This window comes from Channa argus, chromosome 3 (assembly GCF_033026475.1).
Source record: "Channa argus isolate prfri chromosome 3, Channa argus male v1.0, whole genome shotgun sequence".
In the NCBI taxonomy this organism is placed as follows: domain Eukaryota; kingdom Metazoa; phylum Chordata; class Actinopteri; order Anabantiformes; family Channidae; genus Channa; species Channa argus.
Genome location: NC_090199.1, coordinates 30,629,165 through 30,645,970, shown reverse-complemented (window position 1 = coordinate 30,645,970; position 16,806 = coordinate 30,629,165). Strand labels below are relative to the sequence as shown.

At 40.2% G+C, this 16,806-nt stretch overlaps 1 protein-coding gene across 2 annotated transcripts; it reads left to right on the top strand.

Moving 5' to 3' along the window:
• Positions 1–420: 420 nt before the first annotated feature.
• On the top strand, positions 421–16,732 carry galnt7 (UDP-N-acetyl-alpha-D-galactosamine: polypeptide N-acetylgalactosaminyltransferase 7). Of its 2 annotated transcripts, none has more exons than XM_067498840.1 (15): positions 421–1,181; positions 2,888–2,999; positions 4,561–4,879; positions 6,180–6,346; positions 6,747–6,877; positions 7,077–7,156; positions 8,583–8,765; positions 11,719–11,836; positions 11,916–12,038; positions 12,216–12,331; positions 13,605–13,707; positions 13,960–14,058; positions 14,157–14,285; positions 14,454–14,484; positions 15,129–16,732. In XM_067498840.1, the coding sequence occupies exons 1-15, from the start codon at positions 1,059–1,061 to the stop codon at positions 15,233–15,235; spliced, it is 1,941 nt and encodes a 646-aa protein (XP_067354941.1). In that variant the 5' UTR covers positions 421–1,058; the 3' UTR covers positions 15,236–16,732. The 2 variants fall into 2 exon arrangements, with proteins under 2 accessions (XP_067354941.1, XP_067354938.1); XM_067498837.1 differs by lacking the exon at positions 8,583–8,765 and adding an exon at positions 8,997–9,179 and having other exon boundaries at positions 428–1,181.
• The last annotated feature ends 74 nt before the right edge of the window (positions 16,733–16,806 follow it).

The window sequence follows — 16,806 nt, the reverse complement described above, 5'->3', positions numbered from 1 at the left end:
TAATAATTAGTCCTACTATTGAGTGATTGTGTGATCTATAAACATAGCATCATACTTTAAAGTGTAATAAAGTAGTGTATAGTTGCTGAAATACCTCAAACTCCTACAGTTTGTGAGCACATTCCACCAATGGGCTGCATTTGATGCTCTACCGTGCAGATTTAGAAACATAAGAAATCTAGTCAGGGAGTGTGTGAAGTAGTTTCTAACTTGTTAGTCTTGTTGTGGTGCTTGATGTGTTTCCTGGAGCCCTTTGTCTAAAGGAACGGCGACGTCCTAAAAGAAGAAGAAGTGATGCTGTGAGGTCTAAACGATTCACCTGTAGCACAAAGTATGAACCAATCCTTCACTTGTCTCTTTCATTATTCACATTATTTCCTTCTCCGCGCCACCTGTTTATCCGTCATTATTTTATAGTCATCTTTGTGCATGTTGTCACTGAAAGGTTTCTAGATCTGGATGTTACAACGATGACAAACAGCCCTTAGAATAAATGGGCCACGCGTCATTCATCAGATGTGGTTTGAAGAACCAGAAAAACGTCCCCACACCCAGTAATACCTGCTTTAATATCCTTCAATAGTTCCAACCGGCTTTGCGACACGCGGAGCTGCTTCGCGAACTGAGGGACACGCGTTGCAAATTTACAATTCGGAAGTTAATCAAAAATTAAAAAAACAAAACATTTCCTACGTTAAGCGATATTTTTTGCTTGAGTAGTTTTAGTGAACGTGCTACAGGCGTGTGTCCGTCAGCTGGGCAGAGCCAAGCGGAGCAGCAGCAGTCAGCAGCCGCGACTCCGAGAGGGAGAGAGAGCTGTCAACTCAGAGACCAGGAGCAGAGGACCACAGTGTCGCTGGAGGGGGGGGAAACCGTACATCTACCGATTGTCGAGGTTCCACCTGGCTCGCTGTCCAAACTTCAACGCTTAGAACCCCAGCAGCAGGCGAGCTGTTAGCTGCCTTCTCCCAGTTAGCCCGTGCTACGAGCAGGGGCAGCTAGCTTAGCAGCTCGGTTAGCTGTCGGAAGTCTGGCTCTCTGCTGGAAGAGCTTTCGACATGAGGCTGAAAGTAGGATTCCTTCTGCGGAGCCTGCTTGTCATTGGGACGTTTCTTGGTTTGGTGGTCCTCTGGTCCTCTCTGTCACCCAAACCGAACGATGACAACCCCTTTGCGAAACGGGTGAGTTAACAGCAAACCATTGAACCCATTTAAGTGTTTAAAAGTGGGAAGTACACGAAGGCGAGTGTTACGAGTGTTAGCGTGTCTCCAACGCAGCGTTTAAAATGCGAAGAACAGTAGCTGTGACAAACATGTCTGTGGGTGGTAAAGGTGAAAGATGAGCTCCAGTAAAATCACGCATGTGTTATATAACATGCTTGAGAACAACATTTCATTCATTAGCTTTACTACATTGGTTGTCATGGAGATTGGTTCCTACAGTAGCTGCCTGGATCCCGATGCAGTGAATAGACACTTGGATGTTCAGTTGCATCCTTCGTCGTTACTATAGTACTTTTATTTACACGTTAATGCTACTGCAAAGGCTCCATTCCTGCATTACACGGTCTCCCAACAGGATACATATCCGCATATGTCACCATATTGTGCCTTGCGTCTCTAGAGGCGGAGCTGTGCTTGTAATTAACACAGACATGTCTCTTGATGTCTCTTGATGTCTCTTGATGTCTCTGAACGCACTGTATGTGACACTTTGCTGCCAGTGTACGTGGAGAGTGTGAAGGAAAAAAAACACAAAAGGGCCTAATTGATATGTAGTTTCATGTAAAGTGATGAAACTTTCTCATAACCTTACAATATGGTAACAACTAGCATTAATGGGGATCATCAGTGTACCTGCAGACATTTAGCATTTTAAATGTCAAATGTCAAAAATGAGAAACTATTGTATTGAGTTAACTATCGAGTGATTTTCGGCTCTAACTTTTTAAAATCTACTGTGTTGCCTCTTACTATGGAAAACGTGTCACAACGGACAGGATTTGCTTTAAAGCATGAACGGTTATATTTTGAGACTTTTCTGCTTTTGACAGTGCACAATGTAGAGAGACAGGAAACCAGAACAAAGAGGGGTTTCCACTCCAGGAACTTAAGTGAACTTTAACCTGGAGCTAACATGTTTGCTTTTTTTCTCTGAGATGATTAGTTGTGTTTATGCTCCTGGGTGTGTGTTTAATGCTCTTCTGTTATGCTAATGACTCAGAAGAGACGGCTCTTACCTTCAGCCGATTAAAGGTATCAAACGCACCCACCCTCTCTGACTGTTGAGTTAGCTCCTGAGTGCTTAAATGGGCCTCCCATGTAGGCTGGAGGGAAAGGAAACTGAACCGTGGGGGTAAAGTCCCATTCTAGCTGCAGTAAAACCCACCTGAAGGTCTCCAGATTGAGACTTAAACCATGTTAGTTATGTGGTAGATGTCTTAATCACTCAGTGCATATAACACAGTGATAGCATCCTACAAAGCAGTGCTGTGAGGTAACAACACTGACTATCAGCCTGCTCTGCCGTCAGTAAACACATCAATATACCCCCAACACTTTTTTCTGTGTAGTTATTGACAAGAGCAAACCCATCAAATCTTAAGACCTTTTCAAATTCATCCTTTAAATGTGGACATTACAACAACAAACAAACTGCCTGCGTGGAGATTTATTGAGAGCATTTCAAATTGTGAAATACACAATAATAAGCTTTAAAAGCTGTGTAGACCGTTGGAGGTGTGTGACAGTGCTTGATGACAGACCAGCTGTTTCATCCTCCTGGATAATGTCTCTCGACCTCAAAGTTATTCCATAGCCATGTAATTGTATTGTTTGCTGTTTTTCATTCATTGCTTAATCGACCACTGTCTTATCCCTTCATGCAGGGAGACAAGTTGCTGCCCAAAGGAGACCCAGCAGACCAGTTTAAGCCTGTGGTGCCTTGGCCTCATGTGGAGGGGGTGGAGGTAGACCTGAACTCCATCAGACTCAAAAATGGTGAGAGACACACATCCCATAAAACCACTTAGCTCTTACATTATCTAGGAATGTGACCTGCCAGGTTCTGGTGTATATTTATATAGAGATTTCTTTTGGTTTGGTTGGTTTGGTTCACTTCAACAAAATTCAGTTAGGAGAATAAATGAAAAAACCCCAATCGGCTCTGGACAATATTGCGTTTTTTTTTTTGTAGAAATGGTGATAATGGTTTTGTCATTACTTCAGCTGCAGTTTAGGGCTTAGAGCAGGTTTAAACCTGTGCGTCTGCAGCAATACCTTGTTGCTTGTTAAACCCCAGTGCTGTGTCTTTAGAAACTGAATCCAAGTGCTGTTGAAATCACCTACATGTCACTAGTGGTTGTTGCATCTGAGTCTTGCACACTGAGTAATTCACTCACAGTCTGACAGAGTTAGGAAAATCCAGGTGAGTATTAGGGTAAATCTCTACAAGTCGGATTATTCAATACCCATATTGAATAGAAATATACCCGTTTTCTGACCGTAAATATTTTACCCTGTTTCATATGAAGGCAACTTAATAGAAAGTGTCAGGCTTAAGAAATAGTGAACAGGCTGGAGGCTCATTGAGTAGATCATCAAGCTGGGTTGCAGAAGTCGTTTTGCTAAACAGCTGGTTCTGGTCCACTTCAGCTCTGACAGGGCCTCAGTCCTCTTTCTGTTCACACTATAGCCACTGTGGAACTCTCAGGTATTCAGTGTGTTTACATGGACCTAAGTACCCAGGTTACAATCAGCTTTCTTGGAAAAATGAGAAAGGTGTATTCGGAAATAGTGGTTGAGGTTGAAGAACTCCGGAACAAGCAGCTGAGTTAAGGACTGAAAGAGCGGTGTTGCCTTATTTTTAAATTTATTTCTCATATATTTTATTTTTTAAAACCCAAATCCATCTCAAGTGTGACAGAAAATTTAACTTACACAAAGTCTAAATAAGTTGCTTTCCAATGCAGATTTTTCTAATGTCAGACTATTTGGGCTCGGGATCAGCTGTGTGTCTCTTTCCCTTCTTTTCCTGTCACTCCGCTGAACAAAGCCAGAAAAAAGAATGAAAGAATGAAAGAAGCAGTGTTTTTTTCACTATACAGGTAATATCCATGTGCCAGGAGAAGTCAGGTTACTCTTCTGCTCCATCCATGGACTTTCAATAACCAGGTTTAATTAAGTGCATGTAAATGCTGTTCTCCGATTACGAGAAAAAGCTGGATCGTCCCAAAGTACCTTGGTTACTTAAGTGCATGTAAATGTTTTACTGCTTTACATTATGGCTTTGCTTGGAATAAGAAATACAGTTACAAATGGAAAAGTGAATCCAGAACACTTTTTGGTTACAGTACACAAGTTACGCAAACCTTGAAATGGACCAGGAAGCAGAAAAAACTCAGACTAACTTCTGTGGTGTATATTTGTTGTATAACACTGAACAAAAATCTAAGCAGTAATTCTCACTTTAGAAATCTTAAAATCGCATGCTGTTTTATGGCAAAATAAATGAGGTATACTTTTAATTGTAACTTTATTTTCAATTGTTTGTCTTCACCAGGAGCGGCTAATAAACCACAGAACCCAGACCAGCAGCCTAACCAGAAGCAGGTGATCCAGAAGCAGTATGTGACATTCAAACCTCACACACACGCCTACAACAACCCTGTGCTGAAGAAAGGTATCCTAGGAAACTTTGAGACTAAGGAACCCGAGCCTCCAGGGGTCCCCGGTGGTCCTGGAGAGGGAGCTAAGCCTTTTGTACTGGGTCCAGAGTACAAAGACTCGGCCCAGGCTTCTATTAAAGAATTTGGCTTCAACATGGTGGCTAGTGATATGATCTCACTGGACAGAACCATCAGTGATATACGGCATGAAGAGTAAGTACTGCTGTTCATACTGACGACGAGCCTGAGACCATACACTCTGCTCAGGTGTAGATCACCTGTGACCCACATTGACTTAGTATTGCCAGATAATGCAAGCACATAAGTAAAACAAACATAATGTCATAGGATAAGTGGTGTTACCCAGTACTGTCTGATAGTTGAGTTAATGAACACGTTCACCCTGTTTATGAAGGGACGGTTTCAATATATTGAGAAATGTCTGAGCTTCAGTCAATGTGAAGCAGTCACATTTATTCCTGTTTTTCCAGATATTAACAAACACACATGCACATTCACGTACACGCTTGCTTGATTATCTGATATATTGAGCACTAAACCCGCCTGAACACCAGGTAATCAGCCTGTTCTTAAGGCCAGGCACACACACGAGGCAGTGAAGCATGACTGACACAACCCACAGAACAAACTTTCTTTCTTGTGGAATCAGACAAGTTTGCCAGTTCTCCACCTGAATGAAACATGCATGTGTCTCAAGCTCCAATGTGTTTCCAGGATTATTTACTGCATCCTCTAACATCCAGCAATAAGCAAGACAACACACACCAAAACCACGTATCTTCCAACAGAAAACTGCTGGTTTTAATGTGTAGAGAAACGTAGTCCACGGTCTCTACAAACAGCTGTAATAATGTTGTGCTTTAGATGAAATATGTGACGGAAACAGCAATGCATAATATAATCTGTCAGACAATCATTCACGTCAGTTAACCATTCATTAGAGGATGTGTACTGAAGGGTGTGTCCATAAATGTGGCTGTGTGTTTGAACGACAGTTGACCATGTTTGAGCTTATCTGGAACTTGAAGTGAATACAATGAAAGTTGAGTTTAATAAGCAGCCAGTGCATTTCCAGCGTGTTAGTGGGGAAACGACACCCTTCCCCAGTCACCGTCTTAGTTAGTGTGTTTGCAGGCACCCAGACCAACTTTGGGAACTGGCCAAGGCAGCATTTATTTTAGATGATGATATTTTATGTCTCAGTCGAAAAAACGCGTGCTGGCGTGTTTATGGCCGTTAAAGCCAATAACACAATGAACAGCACTCATCAATACAATGTTGTACATTGCTGTATTACCACAGTGCCAGTGCCCTTCTCAATTTGAAGAAGACTAGTTAACAGTCCTTAACAAAATCATTTAGACCCAATAAGATTCTGATTATTACAGCACTGTGACCCGAAGTTTAATTAGAGATGTTTGTGATGGAAACCTGTAACATTTCTGAATGAATGTAAACAACCTCTGCTTGTTGCCCTGTGCCTCCTCTGCAGGTGTAAGTACTGGCATTACGACGACAGACTGCTGACCTCCAGTGTGGTGATAGTCTTCCATAATGAAGGCTGGTCCACACTGATGAGAACTGTCCACAGTGTCATCAAGAGAACTCCCAGACAATACCTAGCTGAGATAGTTATGATAGATGACTTCAGCAACAAAGGTAGGTTTGCTGTCTTCACTTACAGTACAGGGTTTGGAAAACATGTCACCTTAGATCTTGAACAATTTAGCACCAATTCAAATGTCCGATTTCAGTGAGTGTTTCTGACTGAATAGCTTTCTACTCACCTCTGTCACTATGGTGAAGCCCCTTTTAATAGCAAGGTTAAAATAGCTGAACATGATGTTAATCAACACAGGTCATGACAGAGTGGTGCACAGTGGCCATATGTTTGAGTCTGTGCACTAAATAGAAACATTGGTGTGGGTCTGCTCTTACTCTCCTTGTGATGCACTAGGTTAAAATGTTAGCAGTGTGTAACGCGGTGTCACTCTTATGATGCTGAGGTGTTCTACTGAGACTTCCGTCACAGTGACAATGATTGTCTGTGTATGTGTAGTCCATCTGAAGGAGCGTTTGGACGAGTATATCAAGCAGTGGAATGGTCTTGTAAAACTCTTTAGAAATGAGAAGAGAGAAGGACTAATCCAGGCCAGGAGCATAGGAGCCAGGAAAGCCACTAAAGGACAGGTATCACATGATCTACTGCAGCTGCTGCTATCACAGCTACTGTTACTAGTGTGTGAATATTTATCACGATGTTAATGTGTTACACACAAATCCAGTTTCAAACTGTGAAGCTTCAGTATAAAGGTGTAAATGAGACTAAACAGGAGCAGCATCACATGTACAGCGAAGCCTCACCGACATCCGTGTGTATGTTTTCTAGGTGCTGATTTATCTGGATGCTCATTGTGAGGTTGGAATCAACTGGTATGCTCCACTCATTGCTCCTATTTCAAAAGACAGGTAATGCAACTCACACACACCTGTTCAGCCTGTCTATGAGTCTGAGAGCCTAAGCTGTCACCCAACAGATGTTGGTTTATTATTTATGAATTTTATTTACTCAGCATGCCGTCACTTTTTATACATTTGCTACTTTTCACTTGTTAAATGGACAGTGGTGCGTTTGCTGACTCATTTATTCAGTAGCAGATTAAATTATACAGTAGCTTCCAATTATTTATATGTTTTACTAGTAATCTACTGCTACTACTAAATGCTATCAGTGTCAGTATTACACATCTGTAATTCTTTTATTCTAAAGTGAAATATTCCTGATTCATACTAAACTATAAGATAATCATCAATGTCGTACCCTTAGCTTCTGTACTGATTATGTAGATCACAGTCTAGATAGTGGTCTTTTTTACTCTAAATGTACTGCAAAGAACTTCTGTAGAAGTAACCAGTGTGATGTGTCTGATCAGCACAGCTGTGGTTTGGCCGTATCAGAAGACAAAGCAAGAGCCCAGTCATTCGTATTTGTGTTTAGGTGCACGTGTGTCGGTTGTTTCTCCAAACTAGATCTAGAATTGAATTTCCAAATTTATATTCCAAAGTTTATGAGATGTTTGGGATATGATTATCGGTACAAGCAATATTAATACTCTATATATCAAAAGAACATTAAAATCTTGGTAAATTATTTATGTTTTCACACATGAACAAATTAACAGACCACTGACTTTCGCACACGTTATTTTGTAAATAATATGTTGCTTCAAATCCTCAGTCAGAACTAAAAGTAGAATTTTAAACTTATGTAAGAGCAGTTGATGGTTGCTGGAGAGGAGCTCTTACTTTTTCCTTTGGAACTACAGAAACCAGCTTGTTCAGATGAATGAATCTCACATCATAAGCATGTTGTTTCTCCTGTTTCTCCAGACTGTTGCAGGGAGAAAACAAACCTGACGAACGTTTTAGGGCTGTCACGCTTTAATTAATATTAGTCGGAGACGGATGTTTTAACTGACAACAGCTTTGATAAGCGTTGGCTAAGATTTGAAGCTATTAAGGTTATTTGAACTATTAATGATTGTCAGAACTCAAAATCTCTCCCAGTAACACACCTAGATGGTTTGTCCCACTATCACAGTAGATGCTTGAGGAAGGTTTGACCCAATCTGTACGATTCACCTGAAATGAGACTTGAGGATCAACATTGCCAGATCAGCCTCTTCTTCTCTGTTTGAGTGCAATGATTTAGATTTTGCGTATATTTCACACAGATCGTTTATGTATAGCTGAACATCATCTAATACAGGGTCCCTGTGTGAAAGCTAATGAAACACTGGTTTTTGCGAAACAAAAATCAACTAGCTTAAGTAGCTAATCCTCATATTCCCTTATAGACAAAGGTATGTGTGTGTCTGTGTGTGTCTGTGTGTAGGACAGTATGTACAGTGCCACTAATAGACTATATAGATGGTAATGAGTACAGTATGGAGCCTCAGCAGGGTGGAGATGAGGACGGCCTGGCTAGAGGAGCATGGGATTGGAGCCTGCTCTGGAAGAGGGTACCACTTAGCCAGAGAGAGAAGGCCAAGAGAAAACATACCACGCAGCCCTACCGGTACACACATGACAGCCAGCATGCTAACACTCATCCCTGTTCTGTTTGTGTCTCCCATGGCTTCATCCCACCTGTCCTGCCCTTCACTGTATCCCGTTCTGTCCCTGCTCTACGTCTGTGTGTTTTTATTGGCACTGCCTGTTTGTTTGTTCGTTTGTTTGTTTTTTCCAATATGTACGTGTCACTACCCCCATGTATGTCGTGTGCATGCTCCTGCCCCTGCTATGTCAGAACGGTGTGTACAGTGCCTCTGATCGACTCCATCCACGGTCAGCAGTACAACATCGAGCCCCAGGCTGGAGGAGACGAAGATGGCTTCGCTAGAGGAGCCTGGGACTGGAGCATACTCTGGAAGAGAGTTCCTCTGGGAGAAAGAGAAAAAAAACGCAGAAAAACTCAGACTGAACCATATAGGTACCCAACACAATGTCTCCTGACTAATGTGGACAACACAGACAAAGACAGTCTAATCTCACTGCACCAGTACTAAGCCTTCAGAGGGTATAGAAAAGAATTACCCCCCGTGAAGTTTTCCCCTTTTGTCTTTTTACGACACTGGATCATTTTAGACAGAAATTAACAAACGAATTCATGTCAAACAGTTCTGTACAACGTAACCTAAATTAAACAAACATATAAAACTAGTCTCTCCCATCAGGTCAGCTATGGGGGTCTTGGTGACCTCCCTCACTAGTCTCCCTCTTGAGTGCAGCAGATTGAAATCTTTGTAGAGCATGTGCCATATTCCTTACATTTCTAAATGATGGATTTAACTTAACATCAAGAGATAATGAACGACTAGGAAATGTATCCACCCCCTGACTCCTGCTTTTCAAGAGTCTTTTGATAGAATTCTTCATAGTGTAGATTTTGGCCAAGATGCTGGTTCACCGATTATTGGACCTTCTGCATACAGGTGTATTTATACTACATTCACGTTCACTGCACTCAGGTTTAACAAACGGGCTTAGCCAGTGATTATTTAGGGGAGTTACATTAAAGGGGGTGAATACTTATGCAGTCAGTTATTTTCAGTCTAATGTCTCTAATTATTTTTCAGTACTTTTTGGAGATGTATTTTCACTTTGACAAGGCTGATATTTGCTGAATTAATGTCAAATGAAACTATGTTGTTTAAAAAAAAAAGGTAGAAGCTTGTCAGGGCAGTGATTCTTTTCTATATCCACTGTTATGTCTATTTGCCTATTTTAAACCAGCTGCTGTCAACAGAAAAACCTAAATTAAACTAAAAATCCAAAGTATTGAGCTGTGGATGTTTATATTTGGAAGTCTGAAAAAAGCTAAGTTATATAACTCAGTCTAACCCTCACTGCGTATGACAACTAACATACTAAAACTACAGTATTTTACTATGATTTGAAGTAGCTTACTATGGTTCTGTCCACTGGCTACGTTTGTGCTCTTGTGTCTCTACTGCTGTCGGTGTTTCACCACACAGTCCTGTGGAGCCCATTTCTTTCATTTAGAAGGCTGTAACACATCTTCTACTCCTCGTCCGGCTTTCTGGTGTTTTCAGTGTAACTACAGTAACAAAAGGCCATTTTTGGGAAGGTCTCTTTTTAGCCCACCTGAACTATAGCAACTTGAAAGGGCCAGATCCTGAATTCTAAAAGCCACGTGTTCAGTTTATGTGGGTCAATTCGTCAGAGGTGCAGGGAAACTTCTGGTGTGAGCTGGGTTCGGACTGGGGCACCATTACCTCCACCTTCCCCCACCCACTTATTCATCCACCTTGTGTTGCTGTCTGTCTTTCTCAGCTTTGTGCTTTGTGCTTTTGTTCCCCTGTCAGCTCTTAGGTTGTCTGTGTTCTTTTTGGGGCTGTTAATACTGCGACTGTCAGTATTTTGTTTTTATGGTACATATCCCTTTTCCAGAACAATTTGGGATTCTGTGTAAAATACAAATCAAAAGAGAATGCAGTGATTTAGAAAATGATGGCCCTGGTGACCCGGTGGTAGAGCATTGGGTTGGGATGCAGAAGGCTGTGGGTTCAAATCCCAAACCCAGCAGGTGCCCGTGCTCATTCACCAAGTGTAACATGGTGAAAGAACTCATGTGTGGCAACCTCTGAAGGGACGAGCCAAAAGCCACTGATCTTTGAAAGGCTATCTTTGATTGTAAATAGTACAAAGGCAACGCATCAAATGTTGAAAGTGAGAAATGATGCAAGAAGTACATCTAAAAAAGCACATCGTCACAGATGCTGAATTTTAAACAAGTCAGACAAACTCTCCTCTTTAGCAACGACGACACAACATCCATCACTTCCAAAAAGAATTTCAGAATTTGACTTATCAGACCAAGGGACAGTTTTCCACTTCATCAAGTGTTGTGTTCAATGACAATGGTTTTGAAAAGTCTTCCTGAGCCCATGCAATCATTTCCATGTCTGCCTTAAATGAAGTGCTGCCTGAGAGTGAAAAGATTGGGATTGTCGATAGAGATTTTGGCCTTGTTCCTTGTGAACAGGGATTCTCTGGATTCTCTGACTGTTTCAATGAAGTTGTGAAACATAGATAATTAAATCTACATTCTTTGCAATTTAAATTCTTAAGATGTTTGCCTATGTCTTGAACCCCACCCCATTCCTACTTCTTTTCCAGTATATTGATGCCCCTGTCCCTTTTGAAACATAAAACAAATATAAATATAATATATATTTAAATATAAAACACATTTTATTTAAAAAGCCCCGGTTTCCTATCTGTTATATTGTCTTTGTACTATCGACAATTATTTAAACATTGGTTGGTTGGTTTCAAAATTGGCTTGGTGCTGTTTACATTTTACAAGTCCCAACTGTTCTGGAAATAGGGTTTGTGGATTATGGGATTTATTGATTTACAGTGACAGTGTCTGGCAAACAGAGTAACCTTACATGTGAAGAATAATGTTAAGCTACACTGAGATGTTCCTGTCTTCTTACCTGTAGGTCTCCAGCAATGGCAGGTGGTCTCTTCGCTATAGAGAGAGACTACTTCTTTGAGCTGGGTCTTTATGATCCAGGACTGCAAATATGGGGAGGAGAGAATTTTGAAATATCATACAAGGTAGAAATGGAATTGTTTATCCCCACTGATGCCGATGATGCTGAAGGGCAGTATTGACTGTTTCAGTATGTGTCTGTAGATCTGGCAGTGCGGTGGCCAGCTGCTCTTTGTTCCGTGTTCTCGTGTCGGCCATATCTACAGACTTCATGGATGGCAAGGCAACCCTCCCCCTGCACATGTTGGATCCTCACCCACTCTGAAGGTAAAGTGTACATATAGTGATTTGTTCCATCTTGTTTGCAGTTTCAGAACCAGTTGTACAGTCCCATTGTGTGCATTGCTCTTGCTGTGTAATATGATGTGTAAGGACACCTAGAAAATTGATATGATAATATGATGTCAGTATATTAAGTGAATACATTTGTGTGTGTGTGTACAGAACTATGTACGTGTGGTGGAGGTATGGTGGGATGAATATAAAGACTTCTTCTACGCCAGTCGTCCTGAAACTCTCACTCTAGCCTATGGAGACATCAGTGAGCTTAAACGCTTCAGGTACAACACTGAATCCACACATGTGCATACTTAGTATTTATTTATGTTCTTTACATTTTTTTACTTTGAGCTTGTCCCTTGCAATCGTTTGCACTTTTTGTTTTTCAATAAGTTTTTTTTTTTTTTACACTATTTCTGATGATAAAAATAACATTTGTACCTGCTAAATGTTCAGTAATATTATGTTACATTTAGGGTTAAGTTTGAATCCCCTTACACTGAAATGTTTCTTAAGCGGGTTCTGACTTAATCGCTAAACTTACAAAGTTCTGGAAGAAACAGATAAAACCACCTCAGTCAGATACAATCATGTGAAAAAGTTAGTACTCTTCTATTAATTTCATGTTTTTGTGTGTAAAAACATAATACAAATAATCTAATCATAGGCAAATACAACCTTGGACAAAAAACAACATCCCATAATAAGTTTAGGTGCTAGTTACATTAGAATCTTAAAAAACACCAATTAAAGGCATAAAAATGAGTTTTGAGATTAGATTTCAAAGACAATAAGGAATAATAGGAAAATAGGAGGTCAGATAGCTACTGAGTAGCCTTCTCCATTAAAAATTGTATACTTCATTTTCTATGGGCCAGTGGAAGGAGGACGACTAACTCCTATTTGTTATTAGATTTTCATTCAAAATTTCACATTTTATGAAAACGTAAAATGAAATACACCAATAAGGTACAAGTACCCCAAAATTCTACTAAACATGAAGAATTGTACTCAGTTACTTACCTCTGTAAAATACATTACGCAGTGTATTGGTGTCACAGGAAGACAACACTTAAAATCAATGTTTGCATTGTTTTTCTTCTGTGTGTGTTGTGGTGCTGCAGTTATACAACAGAATAGCTACATAACATGGGGTAGAGTCATCAAACGGCAGCCACAGGTGTATAAGATATACAGTGTTACACTCAGTGTCACTGAGACGGAATGAACTTGGTGTGTACTTTTTATAGTAAGTGTATTATTTCTACAGTAACAGTATTGTAGGGTCACTGTTAAGAAACAGAAAAGTGACTATACTGTATAAACATGGGCTCTTTGAATGTGTTGTTATGTCATCAGAACTGCCACTTCTGTTTGTGTCACTTTATGCTACATCAGTTACTGATCATAAAATGTTATACTTTTCTCTGAAGGCTGAAGTCCTTAACTTTAAGCCTTATTTTCCGAACACTATTATAACATTATTACAAACTAAATAAAATGAATCTAGTAAAACGATTGATCTGCTGTTTGTTGGCCAAACCTGTTTTTCAGGGAGGATCATCAATGCAAGAGCTTCAAATGGTTCATGGAGGAAATAGCATATGATATTCCACTGCACTACCCCCTCCCTCCTAAAAATGTAGAATGGGGAGAGGTAAGAACACACACACACACACACACACACACACACACACACACTATCTGGCCTGGTTGATTGACATCTTATTTCAATCATGTCGTGAAACTTGCTGTGTGTGTGTGTGTGTGTGTGTGTGTGTGTGTGTGTGTGTGTGTGTGTGTGTGTGTGTGTGTGTGTGTGTGTGTGTGTGTGTGTGTGTGTGTGTGTGTGTGTGTGTGTGTGTGTGTGTGTGTGTGTGTGTGTGTGTGTGTGTGTGTGTGTGTGTAGATTCGGGGCTTTGAGACGAATTACTGTATTGACAGTATGGGGCACACAAATGGAGGAAATGTGGAAATAGGACCATGCCACAGGATGGGGGGCAACCAGGTAATGAAATTACATCCAACTACTGTTGTCCATCAGTGTCCATCAGTGCCCATCAGTGTCAAACTATTTAAGTGTAAACTGTGTGTGTGTGTGTGTAGTTGTTCCGCATCAATGAAGCAAACCAGCTGATGCAGTATGACCAGTGCCTGACCAGAGGAGATGATAATTCAGCTGTCATCATCACACACTGTGAACAGAATCAATTCACTGAATGGAAGTACTTCAAGGTGAGACACACTCATGGATTGTTTTTTTGTTTCTTCGTGTTGCGCTGCCTACATCTATTCAAACATGTGAAGTATCAGCACACTGATTAGAAAAAGACAAGCTTTTCCTATCTGATTTAGAATGAATAAGGAGAAACATACTTACCTTGTTTCTCTCTGTCTCTTCAGGATCTCCATCGCTTCACCCATGTGCCAACAGGTACAATTTTTTTCACTGACAGTCATAATTTTACCACTATGAGGAAGATTAGGAAACTATGATGTCAGAGTTTGGAATCTGCTGGAGGTGGAAACTGCACATATGTTGTAGGCTGTAGGTAGAAGATGCAGCAGCTGTGTGGAGCTGTTCTTTAAAGGACAGTATTATCCTTTCTGGAGTCTTCAGTTTTTCCATAACTGTAGTAATGATGATGTAGCTGAAGAAATCACACACAAACTAAATCCATGTCTCTTTCTGCTCTGTTGTGAGACGTTTCTCACCAAAGATTTCCAGAGACTTTCCCTGAAATTGCAGAACACAATTGTCAAAGATATGTGTTTGTGTTTACAAATCTAAAATCGAGTTCGTTTTTCCTTTTCTTAAATAGTAGGTTTGTTGTGTTTGTGTTCCTGCTAAAATCAAAGCCAAACCTCAAATTCTGGAACACAAGCTAACAGTAGCACGAGCTCCCACTTTGACTCAGAGTTCTTTCAGATATACAGTAATATCAAACTAGTTAAACTCAAAATTTGAATAGATCCATATTGGTCAATGAACTCAGAGGCAGCACTTTCTTTTTTTGTTGTTGGGGGAAAACATTTACAATCACCATCATTAATGTCATGTCTGTTTTCTTGTAACAGGAAAGTGTCTGGATCGCTCTGATCTGCTACACAAAGTCTTCATATCAGACTGTGACAACAATAAAACTACTCAGAAATGGGAGATGAACAACATAATGGCTGTATAAAGACTGGACACTAGGTGATTGTATGATGACATACAAACTGACGAATACACACCACAAACACGTCAGTAGTACAAACTAAAAATGTCCTTTTGTTGTTTTTTTTTTGTTCTTTTTAAGAAAATCATGTTATTATAATGAGCCACTCATTGTCAGCGTACCTCCCAAAATGATGGTCAAACATGATAACAGACACTCCAAATGGTAGGAGAACAGGTTCTTGTGGAGGCTAAAGCTGCTGGTCCTCAGAATGAGAAATACTGAACTGGAAACATGGTGAATTCTGGCTCTGTCCTTTTTGATGTTTTTTTTTTTTTTTTTTTTTACACAGCGTTTCTCTGTCTCTTCTGTTTCAAGTCTTTTCTAAACCACTACATTGATTAATGACACGAACTCTTATTAGACCTCTTCAGTCAAACTGGTTAGCTCTCGTACCAAAGACCTTTTTTATCAAGGGAGGATCCAGCATCATGAGTATGTTTAACCAGGTGGTGTGTTTGTACATACACTGACTGGAATGAAGCTTTCAGGTGTGATAATGAGAAAAAAACCGATTGTCTGAGAGAAAACACTCAGGTGAGCCAAATCTGTGACTAACTGCAAAAAGAAGAATCAGGTCTCTACTTATCAAAATTGTGGCTTTTTGAAAGTGTTTGCTTGATGTTGTCACACTTGTTTCCTCTGGAGCCAAAGCGGCGAGGAGATGGAAAGGATGTCATCTCATTAAAGCTTCTCCTGCTGAACAGGCTTAAAAGTACTAAAATAATGAATTGTATTTGTTTTTTTCACTTCACATTTGCATTCAAGAGTGTTTAAATTGTATTTGATTTTTTTTTAAGGGCCACTTGTTATTATGTACTTATTGCAGTTGTGTGACTAAGCCGAACCATGTCCCACACAGTATCATGTCTAAAACAGCAGCACTCCCTTCTAGAAAGTGCTTTCAGATGCACACTAGCATGAGTAAAAGGAGCTCATTCTCTGAATTTAATTAACTTCAATTGGTTGCTTTATTTTTTCTGTTGATTTCCATGGGCTTGAATTCTTTTTATTTATTTTTTTTTTAAATCAGCTGAGATGCTTTAGAGCACTTTAAACTTGTTGAGGGGAGTGATGTGACTGATGAAAATCTGCCTTACTGACAGTTTTAAGTAATTGAGTAGCTGACCAGTTGACTGTGACTTTGTGTCTCTCTGTCTGAAAAGGAAGAAAAAGAGGGGGTTGTTGGGGTGGGGGGTGATCCAGCTTATAGTGGGTAAGCCAACACATGAAGAATATGTGACAGCTTTTTTTTTCCTTTGGTTTTGCAAGGGCAGAAGGGTTTGGTGTACAGATCATCATGTATGCAATGTTTTGTACAATGTAAATATATTTCTTTCTAATAATCATGATGCATTTTGTGAGGGGCCTTGAATGATGTAAATATCTAACTTATAAGAGGTTTAATATGGGCAGAAAAGTGGGTGATCGAGGAAATAAAAGACCTGATTTTTACTACAACCACAGTCTTGTCTTTTTGTTACTGTTCCCCAGGAAAAAAATTGAGTTTGTCACAAACCGCATGGGGTTAATTA

Coding starts and splice junctions, on each gene's coding strand:
- galnt7 (XM_067498840.1), top strand. CDS start 1,059: ATGAGGCTGAAAGTAGGATTCCTTCTGCGGAGCCTGCTTGTCATTGGG. Junction 4,880..6,179: donor AGTGATATACGGCATGAAGA/GTAAGTACTGCT, acceptor CCTCCTCTGCAG/GTGTAAGTACTGGCATTACG. Junction 13,708..13,959: donor AAAATGTAGAATGGGGAGAG/GTAAGAACACAC, acceptor GTGTGTGTGTAG/ATTCGGGGCTTTGAGACGAA.